Source organism: Oncorhynchus masou, chromosome 13 (assembly GCF_036934945.1).
Source record: "Oncorhynchus masou masou isolate Uvic2021 chromosome 13, UVic_Omas_1.1, whole genome shotgun sequence".
In the NCBI taxonomy this organism is placed as follows: Eukaryota; Metazoa; Chordata; class Actinopteri; order Salmoniformes; family Salmonidae; genus Oncorhynchus; species Oncorhynchus masou.
Window position 1 is genome coordinate 24,019,940 of NC_088224.1, and position 13,168 is coordinate 24,033,107.

Here is a 13,168-nt window from a genome sequence, read left to right on the forward strand (position 1 = left end):
GCTTCCAGTTCTTGTCTTCTTCCCTTGATCCCTGTCTGTTCGGGATTGAATTGAATGGGAGGATTTGGGTACCACGTATGGCGCATGCGCAGTAGCGCACAACAGATATGTAGACGTGGAAACGCCAAACGGAGGGCCTATAGTCACAGCTAGAGACCAAATAAACTACATCCCCACCGCAAGATCAACAAACTCAAACTACTACTGTAGAATAGGCCTAGTTTACATTTAGTCACACATGTACAGTCTATAGGGCTATTACGCAAGGCTTGGCTATGGAGTGGTGGTGGAACAGTGTCTGAGTTTTTCAGGGGGTGTTTCTGTGTGTGACCCTCTCTCTCTCTGGAATGTCTCGACGTGGCAGGGGAGGGGGAAGTCTGTAGGCTACAGAGACAACCCTAATTAGTGGGTAATAGGCCTATACAAGAATATACACGTTTTATATAACATAACCAACACGTTTATAAAACATACATAGCTGAACATAAATATAAAAAATAGACATGTTTAAATAGGTATAGGCAGCAGACTTTCAACTGCAGACTCTCTCCAAAGTCTACTACTGAACAAGCAGTTTCACTAGGCTACTTCTCATTGTTGCTGAGTCAGAGATTAATCACATTACATTGTGTGGCCATTTGGCACCTAGTCTGGAGGGCCACAAATGGAAATCACTCCTTAACTTGATCTGTCATTTTGGCAATCGTTTACATGTAGTTTGATGTAAAATAGTCCAGTGTAAACTAGTGCAGTGGTCTGATTTTCTCAACCCATGTTACTCCCAGATCTCTCTAGAACAGCACTGATTTAGGGGGAGGTGCATGGAGCCCCGGTGGTTCGCCTCCCCTCACCCCGTCACCCTGCCCAGAGCCCTCACCCCGTCACCCTGCCCGGAGCAGCCAGGGGAGGGAGAGTTGTATCCGGATACGTGGTGGGGTTAGAGGCGGTCCCTGTCCCACCCTCGCACGGCACAGAGAGCGGAATAGAGTAGAGACGTAGCCCAGCCGTCCCACCTCTACACAAAAACTAAAGATGGCAACCTCCAGCACTCCGCTAATCTCTCTGCTTCTATTCGCGGTTTCCGTTACAATAGTCTTCTGTCAATACGAGAAATACAGCTTCCGGAGTTTTCCGCGTAATGAACTAATGCCGCTGGACTCCGCGTATAAATACGCGCTAGACCAGTACACCGGAGAGAAATGGCAGGAGACAGTTGACTATCTCGAGGTCTCTCTCCGGTTGTACAGGCTGCTCAGGGACAGCGAGGCCTTCTGCAACCTCAACTGCAGTTCAGTGCGACTTGACAACGAGGAGAAGTTTACCGACTTCCCGGAGCTGCGTGTGTTTGGTAACGTTATGAAGAGGGCCCAGTGTCTCAAGCGGTGCAAACAGGGGCTGCCCGCCTTCAGACAGACCATGCCCAGCCGGGACACCGTGGAGGAGTTCGAGAAACGGGAACCATATAAATACCTGCAGTTCGCCTACTTCAAAGTGAGTGAAATCACTTTGAGAGAGAGTGAAATCAATGCGGCTGTCTGCAGTATATATTTTGTATTTCATTTGTATTTTCTATGAGCAGGAGAGGGTTAATTTAAATATGTGGACGAGCTGCCTGTCTCTCAAAACTAATATAACTGAATGCATTTGATATTTAAATAAGTACTTTCTAAGTTGTATTTTAGATAAAACAAATTGTGTGTTTTCAATAACTAGAACTGTGTAGTTTACAAGCACTCCTCTGCACTGTTATGCTACTGTACTCTATTAAGTAATGTGTTCTCTCGCTAGGATGCACAGAGGCTAAACTAAGGAAGACGGCCCTGTGCTTTTGTTCACTTTATATGAGTAGCTTGGGTGTGTATGTATATGCCTGCCTCTGTTTTGTGTGTGAACCTGTCTGCCTCAGTTTGTGTGTGTGTGTGTGTGTGTGTGTGTATAACTCTCCTCTCTCCCCCAGTCTGATAACCTGGCCAAGGCAGTGTCTGCTGCCCACACCTTCCTCCTGAAGCACCCTGATGATGAGATGATGCAGAGGAACATGGCCTACTACAGGACTCTACCTGGAGCTGAAGAACACCTCACAGACCTGGAGACCAAGTCCTACGAGGTACACACACATGCACCAATACTTCTCTCCATGGCTGGGGTTAAAGGTGGTTAGGGGACCAGCCTGAAGTCACAGGAGGTAAAGGCTTTCAGAGCTCTAAGACTGAACACCGACTGTAGACACTTTCTCTTTAGGACCATTGTCTGAGGTCTCAGTTGGGTTGGTTTAGGGAGCTCTGTAGTGGTGCACAGATGCAGGTTGTGCTCTGGTGAATAAAATCTGGTCTTTTTATTTATTTAACTCGGCAAGTCATGTAGAACAAATTCTTATTTACAATGACGGCCTACCCCGGTAAAACCCGGACGACGCTGGGCTAGTTGTGCACTGCCCTATAGGAATCCCAATCACGGCCGATTGTGATACAGCCTGGAATCGAACCAGGGTCTGTAGCACTGAGATGCAGTGCCTTAGACTGCTGCACCACTCGGGAGCCCTGGGCTAATCTGAGCCCTGGTCTAATCTAGTTCAATAGTTCAAATGAACTTCGTAATGTAATCTGTATCAATGTGTGTGTGTGTTGTTGTACCAGATGTTGTTTGTGCGAGCGGTGCGTGCGTATAACGGTGATAACTACCGTACCTCAGTGTCAGACATGGAGCTGGCTCTAAGGGATTTCTTCAAGGTCTACGACGAATGTCTGGCTGCTTCAGAAGGAGCCAGGGAGGTCAAAGACTTCAAAGACTTCTACCCCTCCATTGCTGGTCAGTCTATCTTTCTTTCATCCTCTCCATCTTAGGCGAGGATGTCCTCCATGTCATTTACCAGTCCAACACAGATATATTTACCTGTCCAAAGGTTGATTTAGACAAATGGATTTATGATTTCTCTTGATCATCTTGAACAGGTCACTCGTGATGATAACCCCCCCCCCCCACACACACCTCTTCTATCTCTCTCCCATTCTCCCTCCCAGACCACTACACAGAGGTGTTGGAGAGGAAGGTGAGGTGTGAGGCCGAGCTGACTCCTGTGGTTGGAGGATTCATCGTAGAGAAGTTTGTAGCAACCATGTACCACTACCTACAGTTCGCCTATTACAAACGTGAGTGTCACATTGCTGTATTATCACAAATACCACTGTTATTATTACACATGCATGTGTTATAGCAGTCTCATGGCACAAGTGAGTATGTTACTACAATATTATTACAAATATGTACATTTAGGACTCCTCACACACACACACACACACAAAAACACACACACACACACACACACACACTGACTCTGTCATTGCCCCCCCTCAGTGAATGACCTGAAGAACGCGGTTCCGTGTGTGACCAGCTACATGTTGTTTGACCCCAGTGATGAGGTGATGAAGAACAACGTGGTGTATTACCAGTACCACAGAGACAAATACGGACTCAGCGACGAAGATTTCCTACCTAGATCGGTAAGACACACACATATTATACAGACATTTTTCAGCACAAGCGCGCACACACAAACCGCATGCATTTCCACTATCTCCGTATGCAGGTTATTTGGCCCCTTGTCATCGATTTTTGTTTTAACCGGTTCACTGAATGCTGAGGTCTTCATTTGGGTTTGTTTATCGATGTTAATCTGACTTGTGTGTGTTTTGTGTGTGTATTTTAGGAGGCAGTACGGTACTTGAACCAGACCACCATGCAGCTAGAGATGCTTGAGTTCTCCAGACAACACCTAGCGAGCGATGACGAGGTACGTGTGTGTGTGTGTCTCCATTTATGTCTCTAATGTCAACATTGTTGAGTCATACAATATATGTGTCCAGAAGTGGGTCTTCTATGTAATCGTTCTGTAAACTAGTGATAAACTACAGATTCCTCTCACATAACATGAGCTGTGTCCAAGCAGTACAATGTGACTAGTGTTTACCAGACTGCTGTATCTGACCTCACCACAGGGAGGCGCTGATCACTCACACACTGCTCACACACAACAATAAAGGCATGTCTAATAATAACCCATAGATGTAGTGCCAGAGTTGTTAACTTGGGGGCAGCATGACTCGCCTAGAGATAAGAGTGGCCAATCCTCCTCCTGGAGAGCCACCCTACTGCAGGATTCTGCGCCAGCCCAACTCTAACACATGTAGATAAGCCAACCAGCTGTTCATCAGGACCTTGATTAGCCGAATAAGGTGTGTTAGAGCAGTTCTGGAACTGAAGCCTGTACACCCAGTAGTTCTCCAGGACTGGAACTGGAGACCCAATTGGAGGCTCTGTCTGATCAGAGTGTAGTTAGTCCTTATTTACACTGCATATCCATCAGGAAACCGTAGAGAATGGTTACAGTCTTCAGGTTCAATACTTACAGTTGAATACTTACAGGTTCAATAATGTGTGTGTGTGTGTGTGTGTGTACAGGGGGAAGTGATGGAGTTTCTAGATGAGTTCCTGGATGCTTAGGATCAGTAGCACACTCTGGACGCACTGCAAATAAAGAAGGAAAGAAAGATATAGAGAAAGAAAGAAAAAGCTGAACTAAATGACAGAAACAAGCGACGGCAGGTTTTCCCAGAATGCCGCAGGGCCTTGGTTCCTCCCACTGGGTCGTATTTATTTGGAGGTTCCGGAGGTTCTGATTGGCTCAAATTGGTTCAATTTTTTTTATGTGCTTATATGACCTTTTAAATCATGTTTTTTTAATAGTCCTGGATCATGTGCGCTAACATGTACAGTGCAGAGGTACGGACAGTGAGTGATATTGTGGTATTAAATTGGTGATGATAGTGATATGTGGCCATTCTCTGTTATATATGTTCACTCCCCTCTTGTCTATTGTTCATGTATTAAATCAAACTGTTCACTGTCTTACAAGGAAATATATAAACATATTGACATGGTTCTTTAATAATAAAACCACATGGTAAAATCAAGCCCTCTTTAGTGATCATTGCTTTCTGTTTAGTATGATGTTATTAACTACGGGATCGGTGTCCCAATACTGGGACGGTTGAGCTAACGTATGCTAATGTGATTAGCCTGACTTTTGTAAGCAACAGCAAACTTTCCAGGACATAGATACAGCTGTATGTCTAATTTACTAACTGCACTGTCTAATTTACAGTAGCTATTACAGTGAAATAATACCACACTATTGTTTGAGGAGAGTGCACAACAACAAAACACTTTTATCACGGCAACTGGTTTGATACATTCACTTCTGAAGGTAATTCATGTACTTATATTCAGGAATCTTGCTCTGATTTGACATCCTGAGGGTCCCAGAGATAAAATGTAGTATAGTTTTGTTTGATAAAATAAATGTTTATGTTCAAATGTAGGAACTGGGTTTTACAGTTTGAACCCCTGCTGTCTGTGGCTCCACACCCACCCCGCCCGGCCATCTAGATGTATGGAAGTTGGTGTATAAGCTAATGATCCATCATGTATGACATTCCTGGGAGTGTGTAAACTTCCATGTTGTATCACCATATTATTTTCTTATGTTTTCTATAGTTATGTACTTGAAAATGTATCAATTGACCAATTCGGCACATTTGGGCAGACTGATACACAATATTGTCCAGTATTGTATCTGAAACTTTGCACACACACTGCTCTAAAATCTAAATTGCGCCTAAATTGTAATATTATATGATGGCCTTTCTCTTGCATTTCAAAGATAAAACAAAATAGAAACGCATGTTGTTGTTTTTTGTATTATCTTTAACCAGATCTAATGTGTTATATTTTCCTACATTAATTTCAGCTCCTGAGCTACAGGCAGTTAGATTTGGGCATGTAATTTTAAGTGGATTTCTTTTTTTTTAAGGATCTGATCCACAGAGAATTAGAGTAGAATAGAAATCTTGACTTCACAAACACATAAATGTAATCTGTTAGAGTTACTATTTACCTGCCCAAAATTGTAATCAGTAATGTAATTTTTGGATTATCCAAACTCAGTAACGTAATCGTATTATTTTCTGTTACTTTTGGATTACTTTCCCATTAAGAGGCATTAGAAGACAAAAATAATCCATCAAACACATTTGGTGTGTCATAATAGTGGTCTCTGACTTGTGGTGAGAACCGCTCAGGTGAAACACTTAAACTTGCTACTTTTTCAATGCGGAATTGAATGTCATTGGAAAAACAGAAAGGTATATCTGAATGTATAAGTAATCATTCCGTTCTAATCTGAAACCTCTCCATTGCTAATAAATGTACCTATTGTATGAATTATCTTCCAAATCAGTTAATAAACAAGGAAGTTATTTTCATTCCCTCAAATTGAGGGTGTGGGTGTCAGGATATGAAAGCACAGGTGTTGATGCCTTCATGAAGTTCACCTGAGGTGACTGGGATAAGATATTTTGATAGGACTCTGTACACAGCTTGGAAAATGTAAGTGCTATACAAGGAAGCACTAAATCTCTGTCAGACGTGTCTGGCAAAAGGAGCCAGGGAAGTCAACAACTTCTACCTCTCTATCGCTGGTGAGTCTATTTCTTTTTACCTCCATCTCAGGCCATCCTATCCCTCTGTTTTTTTTTACCAGTCCAACACAGGTGAACTTTCCTTTTCAAAGGTTGATTTAGAACAGTGATTTTTAGTTTGAGCCATTTTAGATTACAAGTGGGAGTCGACTCCAAAATAATAGATTCCTCGACTCCTTGCCAATAGACTCCCGGTGTCGACTCACATTTCTGGATGTCAAGCTTCAACCTATCAACTCCTAAGATTTAGTATTTTTGCAACGGAGGAAACTATTTTCCATAGTCTACTTCGAGAACACAAACTCTCGCATATTACACAGCAAAGACAGAGCGAGCTAGCAGGGGGGCGAGAGAGATGGGAGGGGCACAGCCATGCATAGGTCATAGGTAGGCATGTCGGCCTCAAGGCAGACAGTCAGAACTGTGCACCGGTAATCAAAAGATGTAGGCTATCGCAATGCTGTATTTCTTGGCATGCAATGTCTCGTGCAAGTTTACTAAAGTAGGGGCTATCAATGAGTAGGCTGAGCTATTATACACGCAACAGACTGAAGACCAAACGCACACTAGTGTTTTTCATTGCAAAGAAAAAGAGGAGCAGGTGAGCCAGTGAGGGAGAGAGGATCGGGACAGGCAAACAGCATTTATATAAAAACAATCTGATATATCAAATGCCTTACTGTTATTTTCCTGCATAAATAAAAGCAGGAAATGCATCACCTACGCTTCTACTGCCGTTCATTCCAATTAGCCTTGTGCCCAGCCCTCAGCCCTCAACCCAACACCCAGCCTTGTGCCCAGCCCTCAACCCGAAGCCCAGCCTTGTGCCCAGCCCTCAACGCAACACCCAGCCTTGTGCCCAGCCCTCAACCCGAAGCCCAGCCTTGTGCCCAGCCCTCAGCCCTCAACGCAACACCCAGCCTTGTGCCCAGCCCTCAACCCGAAGCCCAGCCTTGTGCCCAGCCCTCAGCCCTCAACGCAACACCCAGCCTTGTGCCCAGCCCTCAACGCAACACCCAGCCTTGTGCCCAGCCCTCAACCCGAAGCCCAGCCTTGTGCCCAGCCCGCAGCCCTCAACGCAACACCCAGCCTTGTGCCCAGCCCTCAGCCCTCAACCCAACACCCAGCCTTGTGCCCAGCCCTCAACCCGAAGCCCAGCCTTGTGCCCAGCCTTGTGCCCAGCCCTCAGCCCTCAACCCAACACCCAGCCTTGTGCCCAGCCCTCAACCCGAAGCCCAGCCTTGTGCCCAGCCCTCAACCCAATGCCCAGCCCTCAGCCCTCAACCCAATGCCCAGCACTCAACCCAACATCCAGCCATGTGCCCAGTCCTCAACCCAATGCCCAGTCTTGTGCCCAGCCCTCAACACAACGCCCAGCCCTCAACCCAACATCCAGCCATGTGCCCAGTCCTCAACCCATTGCCCAGTCTTGTGCCCAGCCCTCAGCCATCAACCCAACGCCCAGCCTTGTGCCCAGCCCTCAGCCCTCAACCCGAAGCCCAGTCTTGTGCCCAGCCCTCAACCCAACATCCAGCCATGTGCCCAGTCCTCAACCCAATGCCCAGTCTTGTGCCCAGCCCTCAACTCAATGCCCAGCCCTCAGCCATCAACCCAACGCCCAGCCTTGTGCCCAGCCCTCAACCCAACGCCCAGCCTTGTGCCCAGCCCTCAGCCCTCAACCCAATGGCCAGCCCTCAGCCCTCAACCCAATGCCCAGCTCTCAATCCAACACTTAGCCCTGTGCAAGTCCTACTGCTCTTGCAGTGTATTACATAGGCAACAGAGCATCATAGGAGTTGTGAGGCATAATAGGAGTTGTTTGAGCTCCAATAATGTTTCTAATAATCTTTATTGTTTTGATCAAACTATGTATTTTAGATTTTTTCTTGTTGCTCCTGTTGTCACCTTCTCACTGATCTTGTGAAGGAAAAACCTGCAGTGCTTTGTTTTACTGTACATTCAAATTACTGTTTTATTCTTTGTAACAAAGGTGGGTCATGGCACACATATAGCCTGACAGAGCTGTCTTTCTACTGGACAGGAGGGGATGAGATGGTGCGGGTCCATTTGATGAATCCGGATCGGACCTGGGCCAAAGCAGATCCGAGGGAGAGGGAGAGAGAAACATGAGTGGAGGAAGGGAGAGAAAGAGAGAGAGTGGAGGAAGCAGGAGAGAGAGACAGAGAGAGACAGAGAGCTAAGCGGAGAAGAGGATAGCAGCCAGAGAAAACAGTCATGTTTGAACATGGAGTCTCAGTGCCATTTATCACACAGTGGTGAGAATGTTCCCCAGTGGGTTTTTCTCTCTCTCACCCTTACTCTGTCACTCTCTCTCTATTACCCCTCTCTCTTTCTCTGTCTTCATCCTCCTCTCTCTGTCTCTCCCTGTCTTTCTATCTTTTCCTGCCCTCCTGCCTCTTTCTCTAACTGTTTCTAAAGGAAATTTGCAGACGTGGAAGGAGTGGGTGTACAGACATCAGAGAGCCAGCTAGAGGTCAGAGTTCATAGTTCAGACCAGGTCACTGTTAAATTCTGATTGTGAGGAGTTGTAGATCGTAGCTCACAGAGAGACCATTAGATGTGAGAGACACTTATACTTACTTAGAGTCAACCACATGTGCACGCACAAATACACACACACACATACGCAAGCTGAACTCAAGATGAGAAAGAAAGTGACCTTCTCATTATTAAGAGGCCGCCAAGGTTGAGAAGAGCAAGGAAAAGATTCCAAACTTAGTCAACAGCGACTGAGAGTTGATATTTTGAAAATCATTGTCTTCATGTTGGAAAACTAGCCATGTACATATTGTCTCGTTCTTTTCCATTATGTTTGAAAAGTGCCAGCACGCACTCACACACACACCGCTTAGCATCACAAAATTATAGATTTATGAGTTTATTATTAGAACACACACAAACACACTTCATCCTAACACTGTTGTTCAATGGAACCAATATCTGAAACGGATGGACCAGACAGAGATGATGTCATAAAGAGACCAGGAAGCAGTAGAGTTCACCCTGTGAGGACATCTGAGCAGTTTCTGTCAATAATAATTATATTACAAAACCTAATGGGCTGGGCACCTGTGTGGGTAAGGAACTGAATTTATCGATCAATCAATCACTGACTCAAATACTGTCATGAAGGTACAGACAGTGTGGTATTTGGCTATTTTACTCTTACAGAACAGCACTTAAATCCTCATTACAGATAAACACAATATTTTTACATAACCCCCATCTTCACCACCAACATCACTCTTCAAAACACAGTTTACAAAAAACAAGACATTTAATACTGAATAGTATACAGATACCTTTTACAACTATAGAACACTATGGCCATCATTTTCCACACAAACAATGAAAAGAACCAGAACATTGATAGATGGGGTTGGTATGGCAATATTATGCATGTATTATGCTACATGTGTTTTGTGCTGTTAGTTTATTTAAACTCCAGTCAAATAAATTATCTTTCTGTCATGGACATGGTTAAAGAAGCTACAACAAATCCTAAATTACACTGCAGTATAAACTTTTATAATAATTTCACACGTGTATTAGAAATGTATTTTTTTTTTGCATCCCAACTCTCCCTGAGACACCCTCGGAGAGTGGGGTCACAGCCAGGGTCTGAAGCAATAAGGGTTAAGTGCCTTGCTCAAGGGCACATCGACAGATTTTGCACCTTTTCGGCTCAGAATTCAAACTAGTGACTTTTCAGTTTCTGTCCCAACACTCAAACTGCTAGGCTACCTGCAGCCCAATAAATATAGTAGTGAGTTTTACAATGTTGTGCTGTTGTGTGTGAGGAAAATGAAGCCATGTACTGTATGTTATTAGTCCATCTCTGTAGTCTTTGTCATCTGAAACATTTATTACATTATAAACATTTATTATTCCTCTGAAACATTTATTCTTATGAATAAAAAAGCTAACATATTAATCAAGGCTACATGCTAACGTATGCAGATACCCTTGTATATTAGTTCACATAACATCCTCCATTTCAACTCTGCATTGATAAAGATTTTAGAAGTTTCTGACTAACTTAGTACATTTATTTTAATTGACCCAAATATAGAGATCAAACTAGGGGGGGGGGCACTTCTGTGTGTAGCAGGTCTTTGTCTGTCTGTCTGACTGTCGGTCTGCCTGTGTTGTCATGGTAGCGTCCGTTAGTCTGATGTTCTGATCACTCGGCGGCGTCTCCCAATGCAGTCTGGAAACCTTCAAACACGTCATACCGCTGACCAGCACATCACACCGGTGTGAGACACACATATACACACGCACAAAAACATGCACGTACACACACACACACACACACACACACACACACACACACACACACACACACACACACACACACACACACACACACACACACACACACACACACACACACACACACACACACACACACACACACACACACACACACACACACACACACCACTTATGCCCCGAGCCCCCGTCTCTGTCTCTGAACTGAGTCTGCAGTCTGGACTTCTACTCTAAATCTCTCTCCAGCCGTCTCTGTCTCTGAACTGAGTCTGCAGTCTGGACTTCTACTCTAAATCTCTCTCCAGCCGTCTCTGTCAAAACCTACACTCACACGCACAAATAGTTTACATTTTAGTCGTTTAGCAGACACACACACCCCATCTAGACAAGTCTCTATATGTTTGATTCCCCCCTCTCCCTTTACCTCTACTCCCCTCTCCCCACTTTCCCCTCCCCTCTCCCCACTTTCCCCTCCCCTCTCCCCACTTTCCCCTCCCCACTCCCCTCTCCCCAATTTCCCCTCCCCACTCCCCTCTCCCCACTTTCCCCTCCCCACTCCCCTCTCCCCACTTTCCCCTCCCCACTCCCCTCTCCCCACTTTCCTCTCCCCAATTTCCCCTCCCCTCTCCCCACTTTCCTCTCCCCACTCCCCTCTCCCCAATTTCCCCTCCCCACTCCCCTCTCCTCTCTCCCCAATTTCCCCTCCCCCTCCCCATTTTCCTCACCCACTTTCCTCTCCCCACTTTCCCCTCCCCACTCCCCTCTCCCCAATTTCCCCTCCCCACTCCCCTCTCCCCACTTTCCTCTCCCCACTTTCCCCTCCCCACTCCCCTCTCCCCACTTTCCCCTCCCCACTCCCCTCTCCCCACTTTCCCCTCCCCACTCCCCTCTCCCCACTTTCCTCTCCCCACTTTCCTCTCCCCTCTCCCCACTTTCCCCTCCCCCTCTCCCCACTCCCCTCTCCCCTCTCCCCACTTTCCTCTCCCCACTTTCCCCTCCCCTCTCCCCACTCCCCTCTCCCCACTTTCCTCTCCCCACTTTCCCCTCCCCACTCCCCACTTTCCTCTCCCCACTTTCCTCTCCCCACTTTCCTCTCCTCTCTACCTTGCATTGACTGTCTGATAATATATCTCACCTCTTGTTAACCCCCAGAAATGTTCAAACTTCCATCCACTCAAAAATGTACATTTTATACACACCATAACATTGTGCCAATCTAAAGCCTTGTTCACATTGGCAGTTTGAAGTGACTTTACATAACCGATTTGCAGTCAAGCCACATTTCAAACAACCTTTGTAGGTGGTTTGAAGTCAGATACAAATCTGTCGCCATGCGACTTGTGTTTGAACAGTCAAATCTGATACATTTGCCCTCAAGTAATGTTTATAATGTTATTTGGCATATCTTGTTGCATGCTAGCTGCTCTGCTTACAGTTTGACAAGAACAACTTCACATTCATCATCTCAAGCACCACCTCTACATCAACATACTGTATGTGAAAATGTCTATGTTTAGTAGTAAAAAAACATAGGGGAAAATAAGTGTTTCCAATTACATCATTGGTGTGGCAATACCTACTCATCATTGTAACCATAATTGGTTAAAATGACATGATGCACACTGATGATGTCATTGGAAACACTTACCTTCCACTATCTTTTTTATTACAAAACATAGAAACAAGCCATTTTTTGTATATACTGATGTTGTGGTGGTGCTGGAGATGAATATGTAGTAAAAAATATTTGTTCTCCCTTTAATTGTTTACAAACAAATTAGTGAATGTGCTACAAAAGCTAAACAGCTACCTATCTAGCTAGTTGACTGCTGTGGCTTGAGAAAAATGACTCCCTTTGAGGCTTTAATTAAAAGTGTTTTATCACTATGATTTTGAACATTCAAAGAGACTGGGAAACGTCCATGACAGGCATTGTTGTCATCATAGCTTGCTACATAACTTCTGAGTGATAAGAAGCACAAGCGCCACCACCAATCAGCCTACACCACTGCACACTCACCCGTCATAACTATGACAACTAGCATGTCAGCAAATGACTGCTGTCTGAACACACACAAATCCCATATGGTCTCTTGTAACTTGCTGTTTGGCAGTGGTGTAAAGTACTTAAGTAAAAATACTTGGAAGTACTACTTTTTGGGGTATCTGTACTTTACTTTTTAAATATCTGACAACTTTTACTTTTACCTCATTACATTCTTAAAGAAAATAATGTACTTTTTACTCCTTACATTTTCCCTGACACCCAAAAGTACTTGTTACATTTTTGAATACTTAGCAGGACAGGAAAATTGTCAAATTAATGCACTTATCAA

The 13,168-nt window shown here is 44.8% G+C and overlaps 1 protein-coding gene across 1 annotated transcript; it reads left to right on the plus strand.

Moving 5' to 3' along the window:
- The first annotated feature begins 920 nt into the window (after positions 1 to 920).
- crtap (cartilage associated protein) lies at positions 921 to 4,970 on the plus strand. Its single transcript, XM_064983254.1, has 7 exons — positions 921 to 1,491; positions 1,958 to 2,107; positions 2,637 to 2,808; positions 3,021 to 3,149; positions 3,355 to 3,500; positions 3,707 to 3,790; positions 4,459 to 4,970. Exons 1-7 carry the CDS (start codon positions 1,033 to 1,035, stop codon positions 4,498 to 4,500), a joined length of 1,182 nt encoding a protein of 393 aa, XP_064839326.1. The 5' UTR covers positions 921 to 1,032; the 3' UTR covers positions 4,501 to 4,970.
- The last annotated feature ends 8,198 nt before the right edge of the window (positions 4,971 to 13,168 follow it).